The following is a 14,955-nucleotide window of genomic DNA, read 5'->3' on the forward strand; positions in this document are numbered from 1 at the left end:
AAAAGACCAAGTAGTACAAACTGTTTCCTCTAGCTATTGCACTTATTGAGGTTTTAGATTCTTTTGTGTCTACTAAAGTTGTCACTAATCTACTTATTGCTATTTGTAAAGTTAAATGTTCATGTGTTCAATATCCTATTCTAATTTTGTTACCTTCAACTACTTATCCACTAATTATCAGAAGTTTGCTCTTGGTTTATCCGTTTTTCCATTCCTAAGGCAGTTCAGGATGCATTGTTGGATACAAAGAAAAAAAAAAAAGAGGCTATGGATGAGGAGATAAATGCCATGTATTCCAATGGTTCATGGAAGTTAACTTATCTTTCATCAGGCAAGACACCAGTTAAATATAGATGGGTTTACAAAGTTAAGTTTCAGTTGGATGGATCAATTGATCGTTATAAGGCCAAGTTGGTAGCCATGGGCTACATTCAAGTTTATGGAGTTAATTATTTGGATAGGTAGCCAAGGGCTACATTCAAGTTTATGGAGTTAATTTTTGGGTACCTTCTCTCTAGTGGCCAAATCAATTCAATATGGGTCATTATCTCTATAACCGTTAATCGTGATTGGTCTCTCTTTCAGCTAGACATGAAGAACACTTTTCTGGGTGGGGAATTACAAGAGGTCTATATGGAGCAACCTCCTAGGTATGTTGCTCAATGGGAGTCGTCTGAGGTGTACAAATTAAATAACTCTATAGGCTAAAATAGTTACCAAGAACATGGTTTGAAAATTTTAGTAGTGTGTTGATGTCGTATGGAATGAAGATGAGTAAAGTGGAACAGGCAGTTTTCTTGTGGCATACTACATCCGGTTATATTGTACTTGTGGCATATGTGGATGACATAGTAGTTGTAGGCATTGTTTTAAATATCGACGTATCGGCCGATATATCCCACGATATATCTTGTATCCCATCTATGTGATATGAAATGCAGAAGTAGTGGGATATATCCCACATGTTTGATCCGGTGAGCATTTTTTATTTCCAATCATTTTTTCTGTAAATTATGTTAAATCAGTGTGAAATTGTTACAAATCAATGATTTTTGATGTTTTGCAAGAAAAATCATGGATTGAGAGCTTCGATTTCAAGATTTGGAGGAGAATGAACGAGTTGTGGAAAATTGAAAAAAAAAACAAAGTTTTCCCAATTTCTCACAAATCGGTTGCAATCTTTTTGTCCAAACATAAAATCAAACATGTATGTAACCTGATCTAGTGATTCTTCTTTTGCTTTTGAATGTATTGCTTGTGTTCCACACATCTTCTTACTTTTATAAATTATGAGTAAACTTTGAATATACTTGCATCGATTCAGTTAGACAACGCATAGATTAGGACCCCATAGAAAGAAAACCTATTATGTGCACTTGTTTTTTTTTGTAATGTTTTGATTTGTAAGTGTGTATTGATATCTTTTTTAACAATCACTGAAATTTCATTGAAAAATTCGACCGATTTCCTATGTTTCCCTATGTTTCCAACAACAGTGATACATTACGCGATACAACCAATATATCCCATGCGATAATCGATATATATTTGTATCCCAAGGGTGCGGTACGTAACATGATACTAATATTTCGAACACTGGTCATAGGTGATGATTTGGAACAAATTTAGAAGCTAAAATTGTATCTTCACTACCAGTTCCAAATTAGAGATCTAAGTTTCCTTCTGTGTTTTCTGGGTATCAAAGTGGTGAGAACTTGGGATAAATTTGTGTCAAAGAAAATATATTTGAGATTTGTTGAAACTTGAAAGACCAATGGATCCTCATCTCAAGCTTGATCCTGACAAATGAGAGTTATTGGCAGATCCAAGTGTGTACAAAAGACTTGTCGGCAAACTTATCTATCTAACCATCACTAGGCTCAATATTGCCTCCTCTGTTAGTGTGGTTAGTTAGTATATGCAAGCTTCTAGAGCTAAACGTTTACCTGCAGTCATGAGGATTCTTAGATACTTGAAGTGTGTACCTAGGAAAGGTATCCTGTATAGATCTCATGAGCATCTTGAGGTATCTGGTTGTTCAGATATGGATTATCCAACGCCAAACATGATAGGCGGTTGACTACAGGGTACTACACTTTTCTTGGTGGTAATGTGGTTGCCTGGAAGAGCAAGAAGCATAATGCTGTTGCGCGTTCTAATGTTGAAAGGGAAAATAGATTCATGGTACAATTTGTGTACTAGTTTGGCTGAAATCACTTCTAGAAGAATCGGGGTTTGTAGATCAAACTCCAATGCGTTTACACTGCGACAATCAAGCTGCTAGCATATCATCAAAAATTCAATGTTCCATGACAGGACAAAACATAGAGGTCGACTGCCATTTCATTCAGAATACGATCTCTTAGAAAGAAATTATCACTCCATATATTTTGTACTGTGATCAAATTGTAAATTTGTTCACCAAAGCACTTGGGAAGTCTCAGTTTGAAAAGCTTATATTCAATCTGGGTATGCCTTATGCATGATATCCATGCTCTAGCTTGAGGGGGAGTGGTAAATGTAAAGTGTCCAATGTGTGGACCCTATGGGCTTTTGGGCTTTAGTATGTATGCTTGGGTAGAATTTTAGGCCCATGGTTTATCTCTCTTAAAGTCACTCAAGTAAGAGGGCAATATTGTAATTTCAGCAAATAAGTGAAAGCCCCAATAAAATAATCATGGGGACATGGAGGCTATACTCTCTCTAGCCGTTCCACTCCTCTTCATGCCTTTCTTCCTCGTGCTTGTTTTCTCCTTTATTTGCAATTTTTCTATTGTTTTTACGAATCTACAGTCTGTAAATAGTTTCCACTTCTCAGGTTTACTTTTTTATTCGAAAACCTTTCAGCTATTGCACTTTTCTACAATAATGCATTTTGTTGATTATGCTGGCTGTAAAGTTCAACAGAATGGTAAAATCGTGAACCATTCCTATAATTGGTGAAGTCCTGAAGCTGGAAGATCATCATTGCCTTTTGAATTGCCTGTGTAAGGCACTTTGGCTTTTCTACAGTAATGCCTTTTGTTAGTTCTGGGGTTTACTGTTTATTCAGAAACCTTTCAGCTGCTGCACTTTCTATAATAATCCATGTTACTAGTTATGCTGGCCATGAAGTTCAATAAAACAGTAAAATTGTAAACCATCCCAATAGTCAGTGAAGTTTTAGAGATGGAAGATCTTATTGCCTTTTGACTTGGCTGTGTTTGGCACTTTGGCTTGATCCGTTTAGTTGGTCGGGCAATAGAAGAGGTACTAATTAAGCTCTGTTATGTTGGCAGCAATTATCTTGCTAAAACAGCAGGTAAAAGTTCTTCAAGATCTTGACCAGTTTGCAGAAATCTTAATTCGTTTTCTGTGTGCGGTTCCTGGATGGGGCGAGAAGAATGTTCAGGTACTTATCTGGATAACTTTCTACTCCTATTGTATTTTGTTTTTATATTTCAGGGCAGTCAAATGTTGTCTTCAATAAATGCAGGTTCAACAACAGGTTATAGAGATCATTACTCAAATAGCTTCTACAGTCAGAAAGTTCCCAAAAAGATGTGTTGTGCTCTGCATTCTAGGTTGGTGTTATGTCATGGTAACAGATGTGTTTGCATTGTCTACAAAGTTTTAAGAATGTTAGACATGTTTGATTTGATTATTCTCCAAGACATGTTGACTCTTCAAGCTATCTAATGCTGTCAACCATGCCTTCTGAAAAACTGAAAGAAGTTACAGATTCATGAGATGTTCTACGTAGGCTCAGTGTACACAGAAAAGTGGCCACAACCTGTTACATACAAATCAATCCATGTGATGCAAGTTGTTGATAAGTTCTTTCAGAGATTTTTCATTTGGGACACCTGAGCCTAGTAGATATGGGCAGTTGTGAGCAATGTGAATGAGTTTTGAGCAATTTGGAGCATGTGTTGAGTTTGCATTTCTGGGACTTCCTTATAGATTAATCTTGTGCTGGATTTCTATTTACAGGTATAAGCGAACAGGTAGCAGATATAAAATTACGTGCTCATGCGACGAAGTGTCTTACTGCTTTCTCTGAAGCAGTAGGTCCAGGATTTGTTTTCGAGAGAGTAAGCACAGAGGCTGTTCATACTTCCTCATGATCTTCTGTGTCTTTTGCTGTAAATAATATTCAATTTTTATATATTAATTCTGTATTGATTGGAAAGATAATGGCTTTCAAAAAAAAAAAAGTAAAGAAAAAAATAAAAAATAGACACGTGGTTTTCTTTACCTGCATTAGTTATTTTGTCTGGCCATTTCTCCTTTGAATAACACTTTTCTGCTTGTTATACTTAGCTTTTCAAGATTATGAAGGAGCACAAGAATCCTAAGGTTCTCAGTGAGGGAATTTCTTGGATGGTCTCTGCAGTTGAAGATTTTGGTGTGTCACATTTAAAGTTGAAGGTGCTTCCAGTTGTTCCTGTAACATTAGTGGCATGAGTTCATATTTGCACGATCTCCCCCATGCTTTAGGTTTTTTCTTTGTTACGCTTTTATATAAGAAATCAACTTCTCTGCTATGTATTATAATAATTATTCATGCTATTGAGTTACAGGATTTAATTGATTTCTGTAAAGAAACGGGGTTACAGTCCAGTGTTGCTGCCACAAGAAACTCAACGATCAAACTTATTGGAGCCTTGCATAAGTTTGTTGGTCCAGGTGATATTTTCAGTTTCTTGTATGGATGGCTGGTTTGTCTCAAGTTCATGTGGGAGGGTTTTAAGTTTCTTCTTTGTTGCAGATATTAAAGGGTTTCTTGCTGATGTCAAGCCTGCACTTCTTAGTGCACTTGATGCTGAATATGAGAAAAACCCATTCGAGGTTGAACATTTTCATTCTGAATTATGCTTGTTCCCTTCAGTTCCATTTTATTTTCTGTACATGGTACTTAGTGTGGTCTTGGGCAGGGTGTGGCTGCTGCTCCGAAGAAAACCGTAAAAGACTCAGATCCCACGTCATCTATATCTTCTGTTGGATTAGATGGTCTGCCACGTGAAGATATTAGTGGGAAGATCACACCCAGTTTGGTGAAGAACATGGCAAGCCCTGACTGGAAGGTTTGCCTGTCAACATGTGTATATTGATTTAGTAGATGGTAACTGGATGCATCGGTGCATGAGCATATCCACTCTTTCAGTACTAATTCTACATTTGTTTTATGATATTTCAGATCCGTTTGGAGTCTATTGATTCGGTCAATAAGATTTTGGAAGAAGCCAATAAGCGCATCCAGCCCACTGGCACTGGTAGAGCATCATTAGTGCATTTTGGTTTCTTGGTTTCACAAATTTTGGGATGGAAAGTTGCTCTTACACTTAATTGTTATACATTTTAACATTGTTGTGAGCATGGTTCAAAACTCGCATTTGGTACGTGACTCATCGGATACCGAGTCTGAACTGTATTTTGCAGATGTGAATACCACTTGGACAAAAAATGGGTCGAGTCAGAAACCGAGTTCAGTTATGTTGATATAAATATTTTAAAAATCCATAAAAGAATCATAAAAGATATGGAAATTTCAGAAAATTCACACAAGTTACAAAAAGAAGTCTGGAAACATTATCGCCAAATTTGGTTAACATAGTTAAGTATGTTGGTTTACCTGACGGTCGTGAACACCGATATGACGAATCTTGACCGTCTGGTTCTCAATACGATCTATAAGTACGTGTTAGTTCGAACCAATCATTATCTTTATTTGTATGGGGTGGACTCTTTGTCCATATCTGAAGAACAAATCATGGTAATGTGCACCTTGATAGGGCCCATAGAGCTGCTGCTCATAAGCTACTCTGTACTGGTTCAGAACATAGGCCCCATAAGTCACACCCATAGGCCACATACTCTTCCCATAAAGAATAGATTTCAGATGGTTAAAATAGTTTTTGATCAATTAACTCACGACTTATGGTACAATGTCATGTTATTGACGTTAGGGTTCTCATCTTTGCTATCATCATCATCTGTGGTGCTTGGCCCCCAACCAGTACATCTCACCTTCTTTTGAGTCATCTGTTTGTATACCATGCCCTCCATAGATGCCTTTAGGCCCCAGATCAAACCTTCATATCACTGAGGCCCAGATTGGATCCCATGAGCATTCATGTGACCTGCACCCAAAGAGGAGGCAACTGAAGGTCTGAACAGTTTGCAGTTTTTAGAAATTCCAATTATGCCCCTAAATATGGCTGGTTATATAAACAGCCTTTTTTTAATGGAAAAGGCTATATAAACAGCCATTTACAGGTTATTTTGGTATTCTGGTAAAATGGATGGACGGAGTGGATAAAATACATAAATCATGGTGGACCCCTCGGAGTTTACTCAGTACACTAAGAGTTGCTCAGTCCGCAATCCGCTCCTGTGAAAGCCTTCGAAGAAGGGCTTGCCACGGATGGTAGGTGGGTCCCACCGTGATATTTGTGAGAAATCCACCCCGCCCATCTGTTTTTCTAGATCATGTTAGGACATGGGCAAAAAAATAACGCATATCCAAAACTCATTGGGCTGCATGACAAGAAGCAACACAAATTGAACCTCCATCATTGAAATATTTGTGGGCTACAGAAGTCTCAGATTAGTTTTTTCTTTTTTCTTTTATTTTTATTTTTTTTGTGCTTTCAGTTTATACCACGGGAAATGACCTTATGAACGTTATGAATGGCATATAAACATCAAGGTGGACCCTAGGGAGGCTTCAACGGTAAGTATTTACCTGCCCACTGTTTCCTATCGTGCAACCATCCTGAGTATTGGATTTGTGTCATTTTTGGGCCCATTTCCTAATATGATCTGTAAAAAAAGATGGACGGGATGGATTTATCGCAATCATCACAATGGGCCCCAACTAGCTTCATTGCAAACCTCTCTTTGGACCGCAATTTGCGCCCATTTTGGAGCGCGGATTGGGCACTACCCTCACTAGGACCTAGCTAGAGACAAGCGGTCCTGTCAGGGCTGTGTGGAGCTCACCATGATACATGTGTTTTATCTAAACCGTATATCCACATTGAAAGATTATTTTAGGTCATGATTCCAAAAAAGAGGTAGATTGAAGTCTCAAGTGGACCACACCATAGGAAGCGGTTGTGACAATGACCCTAACATTGGAACTTTCCTGGGGCCCACCATGATGTTTATTTGCTATCGAACCTATTCATAAGGTCACAGGCCTGGATGAAGGGAAAACATAAATATGAGCTTGATCCAAAACTTTTGTGGCCCCTGAGAGGTTTTCAAAGGTAGGCATTCAATCCCCATTGTTTCTTGTGGTGTGGTCCACTTGAGCCTTCGATCCGTTTCCTTTTTCGGCTCATGCCCTTAAGTGATATGCCAAGATGGATGGACGGTGTAGATAAAACACATACATCAAGGTGTGCCCCCGTAGACCCTTGCCAGGACCGTTCATCTATAGTTAGGTCCTAGTGGGGGTAGCACACAATCCACGTCCTATTGTTTTGTTATTTTTTTTTTCTTTTCTTGGTAGTGGCCCATCTGATGTTGGTTCTTTGATAGCAACAATTGTATAATCCAAGCCGTCCGTACGAATGAGGTAAAAAAGAACCTTGTCTCAAAGCCATCCGGAAATGTGTACTTTTTTCATTTAGTTTTACATGTCTTAATTATTGTAGGCTAGCTACATTTATATTACATAAAATCATTTTGGTTATTATTGGAGTGATTTCTTACGACAACACATGCTTTTTGAGCTCCATTAAATGAAAACTTATTATTTAATGTATTCTTTTTGCAATTTTTTATTCCGAAATATGCAAATATGTGTATTTAGGCATGTCCTGATGTTTCACTGAAAATTCCACCATTTCTCCCATGTCAAACCAATCCCCCCCCCCCCCCCCCCCCCAAAATTCCGGTTATCAGCGATAAAGATATTATGTCTTTATCTCCACCTAGCGAAACTTGTAGCGATACCGACAACTCGAACACTAGGTGGGATACAAGATATCTCGTGGGATATATTGGCCAATACCGTCGATATTTAAATCATTGCTTGGCTTTATGCCTTCATAGTATGAGCTAACAAAGGCAATGTTTTAAATAGCGAATAGTGTGTAGCGTACCGTTCATCCATCTGAAGCGTGAGGCGTAAGCTAGAGTAAGCTACACGTTACTTTAAGATTTTTAATCAAGGTTGCGCTTGGTTGCGCCAATTCATGATATTTTGCACCAAATTAGACTGATTAGTAATGAAATTTAACAAAATTTCATTATATTTGGTGCAATCAAATGCAACCTAAAGTAATAGGAAAGGGCAATGATTAAGTATAAAGTTATAGAAAGAGAAACTAAACTAATTTAGTACTGCTACCTATTATTTTACTAAAAGCATTGAAAAGATTAATTAATTATTATTATTTTTAAAAAAAGTAGAATCATTGAAAACATTAATTGGCTTTAACATTATAGTGAAAAATAACTTGTAATGTGAGCTACGTAGCACGTAGCGTATTCTATGAGGCGCATGCAACTTATCATGTAGTGTAGGCTACATGCGACTTAAGCTATTTTCATGAGCTATGTAGCGTGAAGGCTAAGCTACACTACATATCTTAAGCTACAGGCTACATAGCATAGCTATTTAAAACACCGAACAAAGGCAGTTCACTCATGAATGGCCACATCCGTGGCTAGTGGCAACAAAACCTTTCTGCAACCTTCTTCTCGCTGAAGTAAAGAAAAAACTTTCCGAAGTGAAGGAATTGGTTCTCTGCTCAAAATTTGAGTATGAATAGCTTCATACTCAGGATTGAGCAGAACGAGTAGATCAAATATCTAATGTTCTTCAATCTCCTCTACATGCTCTTCATCATTGCATAATCGCATGAGCCTATGATAACTAAAGCTGCGTTCTCCGGGTCAAATATCCATTGTTCTTCAATCTCCTCTCCTCGCTCCTCATCATTGCATAATCGCATGAGCCTAGGATAACTCAAGCAGTGTTTCCCAGAGTTTCGTATTATGGTCTCATAAAGATTTCTCTCCCTGCCAAAGATTGGCGATCTCACTTGTTAACTGGAACACTCTTGCCACATTCTTTTTCTGAGGATAAGATGTTGTAATGGCATGCCAAATCTCCTTGGCCGTCTCATAGTACGTAAATGTTTTGCTAATCTCAAGTTTCATGGAATGGAGCAACTGTGACATTTCAGTCATATTATCAACTTCCCTGACAGCATAAGTTGGATCTGCCGATAAAGGATCTGCAGTCGGGCATAGATATTGTCCTGGCTAGGAATGAAATCCGTACAATCCAGATGATAACAAGCCTTATGGGATGACTTTTTGAACCTTGTTCATGATGCTTGTTTGCATTTCATCAATCTTAAATTCTTATTGAATTATCAGGAGAGTTATTTGGAGCTCTTAGAGGCCGCCTATATGACAGCAATAAAAATCTAGTGATGGCAGCTTTAGCTACTATTGGTGGTATTGCATCTGCAATGGGCCCTGCAGTCGAGAAGTCAAGCAAGGTTTAAAAGTGGTCTTTTAATGAAAATTTTCATTCAATTTCTGATGTTTTGACTCTTGGAGGCTTGAAGATTTACTATTACACACTTTGCTTTGCACAGGGAATTCTGTCAGATGTTCTGAAATGTCTTGGAGATAATAAAAAGCACATGAGGGAATGCACCATGAATGCTTTAGATTCTTGGGTTGCAGCTGTTCTGCTTGATAAGATGGTATCTGCAGATGCAAGCTTACTTTGAAAACGGAAACTTGATTGCTGCATGTTATGATTCTTGGATATGCTGGCATTTGTAGGTTCCAAACATTACAGCTGCTTTATCTGATACCAAGCTTGGTGCAGAGGGGCGGAAGGACCTTTTTGATTGGTTATCTAAGCATCTTTCTAGGATAAGTGATTCATCTGATGCTTTGCATCTCTTGAAGCCAACTGCTTCGGCTTTGATGGTATCTTTTAAATTGTTGTAGTACTAGGACAGATTCCTTTACAACTATAATACACGAAGCAGTAATTTTCACCCTACGTGGCTTATTCAGGACAAATCATTGGAGGTCCGAAAAGCAGCGGAAGCTTCTCTTGGTGAAATTTTGAGAGTTTGTGGACAAGAAGCTGTATGCCTTTGATGTCTTTTATGTGCTTCTCTTACTCTTTGAAATGTAGTTTCTGTAATGAGCATTTCAATGGTGCCTGTTCTTTGTTCTTCCATTTTAGGTAACAAAGAGTTTAAAGGATTTACGTGGACCAGCTTTAGCACTTATTCTTCAACGACTACAGCCTGCTGTTCTACTCCAAGGTGAACTGTTTTAGATTTCTTACATTCATGAATGTTTTTTTTTTTCTTGTTCTGAATAACACCATATTTATGTACTTATTCCATGCCTTCAGAAGCCGTGGAATCCACAAAAATGGTTTCTATTGGTCTGCCCTCCAAACCCAGCTCAAAGATTGGAAAATCAGGGTCAAATGATTACGATCGTGTATTGAAGCATGGGAGTTCAACTGCTCCTTTGGTTTGTTTTTTCCTCCTCCGAATCCTCTCTTTGTTGCAGCAAAATTTTGTGCTAATCATTCCGCTTGTTTGGACAGAGAGGCATTCAGACAATGGTCAGTAGGCCAGGCTCTGCCATGTCCGCTCAAGATATTGCAGTCCAATTATTCAACATCAAGGACTCATACAAGGTATGCAAGGAAGAATCATAGTTCTTGGATCTTCCGTATAGCTTCAAAGACTGACTACATGTCTTGGTGTTTAAACAGGAAGACAGGGAGAGGATGGTTATACGAAGACATAAATTTGAGGAGCCACGCCCAGAGCAGATTCAAGATCTTGAGGTTTTGTAATCCTTAAACCTGCAGGAGATGGTGTTCTTTTCCTTCTTTTTTTCCCTCCTCTTTTTTTTTTTCGTGTGTGTGTGTGTGCGCGCTCAGTTTTGCTTTGTCCTAAAAACTTAATGGTTATTTTCTTAATTTGATTTTTTGTGTAGAACGATATAGCGAAGTATTTCAGAGAAGACCTCCATAGGCGACTTCTAAGCATGGATTTCAAAAAACAAATAGACGGGCTTGAATTGTTGCGGAAGGTGGCTTTTATATCTCATTCCCTATTTCCTTGATTTGCTTCAAAATTGCGGAGAGTTTTCTCTACTCAATTTATCTATTATACAGGCTCTACCATCCAGTGGAAAAGAAATGATTGAACTTGTTGATATACTTTTGAGGTGGTTTGTTATGCGGTTTTGTGAATCAAACACGACATGTTTGCTGAAGGTAGTCTTGTTTTCTTCTGAATTGTATTGATTAATTACTTGCAAGCCGTGATTATATTTACCTTGGATACATGAAACAGGTCCTGGAGTTTCTTCCTGAGCTTATTGGCACTTTGAAGGATGAGGGTTATACCCTGACTGAGTCAGAAGCGTTCATATTTCTTCCTTGTTTGATAGAGAAGGTTATTCTATCTATACTTGTTGTTGGCAGTTGGCACGGGTTTCCGCTTTCTTAATAATTGTAAAAAATAATAATGATAAAAATAAAAGAGGGGGGGTGGGGGGCAATGTTTTAGTTATGAACTACTATTTTTTTCCTTTTTCTTTTTAATAGTTATTGGGCTCATTGTTTTTGTCATTGAACTGCATTTTTTTTATAAATATTGGGCTCATTATTTTTTGCTTCATGTTTTACTTTGTTCATTTGCACCATGTAATTGTTCCTCCGCTATCTTTTGATCATCATCATCTAAGCCTTAAAAAATTAATTGGGGTTTGCCTCTGCTATTTTTATGATAATTGAAAAACCTTCCCAAGATGACAGCTTGGATTTTATCACCTTACCGTATATCGTTGTAATTTTCTTTCAGTTTAGTTACTGCTGCTCATGAGTAGAATATTCCCTTTAAGCTCCACACTTTTCTTGTTGACCTTTGCTTTGTGTTGCAGTCTGGACATAACATTGAAAAGGTGCGAGTGAAAATGCATGAACTGACAAAGCAAATTGTTCGCATATATTCAGCATCAAAACTTCTCCCTTATATTTTGGAGGGATTACGCTCAAAAAACAACAGGACTCGAATAGAGTGCGTCGATCTAATTGGCTTCTTAATTGATCACCATGGAGCTGAGGTGGTGACCTTGATAATTTCTTGTTTGCCTCTATTTTATTAGAAGACATCTCATGTTGTTTCTCTTTTTTCAACAGATTGTTGGGCAGTTAAAGTCTTTGCAACATGTTGCTGTGTTGACTTCAGAAAGAGATGGTGAAATTAGGAAAGCTGCTCTAAACACATTGACTACTGCTTATAAGAATCTTGGTATGTTACTATCCTAAATTATATTATCACTCACCATTATTTTTAATCTCCATGACAATATTATATTGAGAAAGGAAGAAGTAGAATATGTGATACAATCGGAATTCCTCTCCTCAAGGGATTGTTAATAACTGATCTCAGCGAATCTGTCAAGCTTCCTTAGCCATCTTATAGTATTTAAGGAGTCCCCTTCAATCAGTATAGGCTGATTATGGAAGTGAACACGCTCCATGGCTCCAGTACTCCAGGCCAAATAGCCTTCACCATCTCAACCTCATTTGCGGTTCACTCTCACAGGGCTCGAGAAATCTTTCTTGACCTCCCTTAGCTCATTCCTGAAAATGCACCCAATACCCACTGGACACGGGTTGCTGTGAGAGCAACCATCAAAATTAAGATCCAACATCCCTGGACTCAAATTATAAATACATGAGGTCATCTTACTCCATTGTGAATTTTGCTGGTTGCACCTTGCCTTTGGTGTAAGCTTATTTCATTGGTCTTTTTAGTGCAATTTTTAGTTGAAAATCATACAAAAATATATATTTGAAACTCTTCCTCTCGATCCTCTTGAAATTAGTGTGTGCCTTACTTTTTTCACAAACACTGCCAGCTTGTATAAGGCTGCCATTAATTATATTAATGAGCCTCGATTGTCTTCGTACTGTGAAGACAAACTTAGAGGAATTTGTTAATGAGCAAGAACGATGAAGAAATGGTTTGACCACCTATTCATCCATTGCTTGCTATTAGGGAAGGTATGCGGATCATCAGGAAGAGTTGTTCTGGTCTGGGGATTGTAGAGGGTCTTAAAGGTCATTCCTTGAATGCAGTGGGTTTGGCACTTAAAGGTCATTCCTTGTTTGCTACCCATTTCTTCCCCTTTAGGCTAAACATTTCTTTTGCCCGTGTGGGTAGGGAGACGAATATCTTGGGGACGTTTTTAGCAAAAGACGTGTTGTCAGTCTTCTTTTTGTATTGGAATCTGATTCCATTTCCCTTGATGTATTTTCTTTTATTTTGGAGCAAAAATTCTCTTTGATTCTCAAAAATAAGAAAGAGCTTGTGTAGCAGTTATTAGTTCTTGCGTATTTTCATTGTGACCTTTTGGTTATAGGTGAAGAAATATGGAAGTATGTAGGGAAGTTATCTGATGCTCAGAGAAGTATGCTGGATGATAGGTTCAAGTGGAAGGTTGGTATATGTCGCCTTGTTTGTGTTACTATCGAATCTCTTGTTACCTATATTTCATGATATGTTTCTGGTCAGGCTCGAGAGATGGACAAGAGGAAGGAAGGAAAACCTGGGGAAGCTAGAGCTGCTTTATGGCGCTCTGTTAGAGACAACGGGTGATGATTTGCTGCCTTACTAATCTTTGTATCTTCTTTGTAGAAACTCCAGATTTTGTGTTTGTTGCTTCTTTAGTTGAAAGCTGCATCTGGATACTTTAGTATTGCTGGTTGTTTTGATATCTAACCAAACGTTCTATAACTCCTCATGATACTTTCATAATCGGGAATGCAACCTTATCTTGGACTCCATAAATGTTAATTGTTAAGATTGCCGATGGCTGGTTGTCCTACATGAGCCTAAAAAATCTGACCAATCGAAGATCAGACCATCAGATTGTATATCAGGATTCAGGACTATATTAGACCCATCCAAATGTCTTGATCAAAGATATGACCAATCCAACTGTCTCGATTTAAGATCTGGACAATCGAACCGTCCAGGTTGAGGATCTGGACCATTTCAATGGTCCAAATTGGCCTGAGGATTAAGATCAAATCCATAGTCTGATGATAGATCTGGATCAATCAACTGTCAGATTGTATTGTGGGACCAACATATAGAATTGGATGCTCCACGACACTAACCAGGCATCTACTAATGACCTTATATACTTGTGCTTGTGATCTTTAGTAACTTCATATCAATTGTACAACCTTCTAAGGCTATAATATTGAGCATAAGGATTCCTAAGCGTAGTACATGAGGTGGTGGTCTGGTTTGGACATGTTTGTTGTAGTTAGACCTGGACTCATTGATCTAGTCTATTTGTGTTTCCATGTTAGATTTACTTTGTTTAGAATTTTTAGCGGGACTAGGATTATTTATTATGGATTGTTGGAACCACTGGGAGTTAATATCCTAGATTGATTCAAGTGTGCCCAAGCCCATACATAGCTTCATAGATCATATGTATGTGACACATTGTTGTCATGTGCAACCGCAGATGCGATCATGGCATATGCGATCTGGCACATATGCGATCGCATGTGCGATGTATGGGATTGCATACAGCATATGCGATCGCATATTGGCCTACGGTTGGCACATTATTTTATTTTATTTTATTTTTTGTAAAAAAAATAACCTTTTGTCTATAAGAAGGCTTCCAAACCTCCCCCATTTGCAATATTCTCACTCCAAAACTCTTTGACTCTATTCCTCTCTTACATTTCTTAATTCTAAGTGGTTTTAATCTCTCTCTTATATTTTCTACTTCCAAGTGGTCTCTCTGTCTCCCCTACATTCCCTCTATTGGAAGTTGAAAGATCAAGATGCAAGTACTTGTTATTTAATTCATTGTTTAATTGATTTTATTTCTCTCAAATATATTTTAAATATGTAAAATTAGTTATTTATT

The 14,955-nt window shown here is 37.9% G+C and overlaps 1 protein-coding gene across 1 annotated transcript in view; it reads left to right on the plus strand.

The window, feature by feature from the left end:
• LOC131227757 (protein MOR1-like) overlaps positions 1 to 14,955 on the plus strand; it is a 137,051-nt gene that overhangs the window by 101,924 nt on the left and 20,172 nt on the right. The window contains exons 19-41 of the mRNA XM_058223562.1: positions 3,279 to 3,391; positions 3,476 to 3,563; positions 3,973 to 4,073; positions 4,303 to 4,410; positions 4,563 to 4,668; positions 4,751 to 4,830; positions 4,917 to 5,066; positions 5,180 to 5,255; positions 9,379 to 9,503; positions 9,603 to 9,713; positions 9,796 to 9,945; positions 10,036 to 10,110; positions 10,211 to 10,292; positions 10,385 to 10,509; positions 10,586 to 10,678; positions 10,757 to 10,831; positions 10,984 to 11,079; positions 11,165 to 11,266; positions 11,346 to 11,447; positions 11,935 to 12,117; positions 12,194 to 12,305; positions 13,423 to 13,499; positions 13,575 to 13,654. Coding sequence (XP_058079545.1) covers positions 3,279 to 3,391; positions 3,476 to 3,563; positions 3,973 to 4,073; positions 4,303 to 4,410; positions 4,563 to 4,668; positions 4,751 to 4,830; positions 4,917 to 5,066; positions 5,180 to 5,255; positions 9,379 to 9,503; positions 9,603 to 9,713; positions 9,796 to 9,945; positions 10,036 to 10,110; positions 10,211 to 10,292; positions 10,385 to 10,509; positions 10,586 to 10,678; positions 10,757 to 10,831; positions 10,984 to 11,079; positions 11,165 to 11,266; positions 11,346 to 11,447; positions 11,935 to 12,117; positions 12,194 to 12,305; positions 13,423 to 13,499; positions 13,575 to 13,654 — 2,410 coding nt within the window. The remainder of the gene's footprint in view (positions 1 to 3,278; positions 3,392 to 3,475; positions 3,564 to 3,972; positions 4,074 to 4,302; positions 4,411 to 4,562; positions 4,669 to 4,750; positions 4,831 to 4,916; positions 5,067 to 5,179; positions 5,256 to 9,378; positions 9,504 to 9,602; positions 9,714 to 9,795; positions 9,946 to 10,035; positions 10,111 to 10,210; positions 10,293 to 10,384; positions 10,510 to 10,585; positions 10,679 to 10,756; positions 10,832 to 10,983; positions 11,080 to 11,164; positions 11,267 to 11,345; positions 11,448 to 11,934; positions 12,118 to 12,193; positions 12,306 to 13,422; positions 13,500 to 13,574; positions 13,655 to 14,955) is intronic.

This window comes from Magnolia sinica, chromosome 15 (assembly GCF_029962835.1).
Source record: "Magnolia sinica isolate HGM2019 chromosome 15, MsV1, whole genome shotgun sequence".
NCBI lineage: Eukaryota > Viridiplantae > Streptophyta > Magnoliopsida > Magnoliales > Magnoliaceae > Magnolia > Magnolia sinica.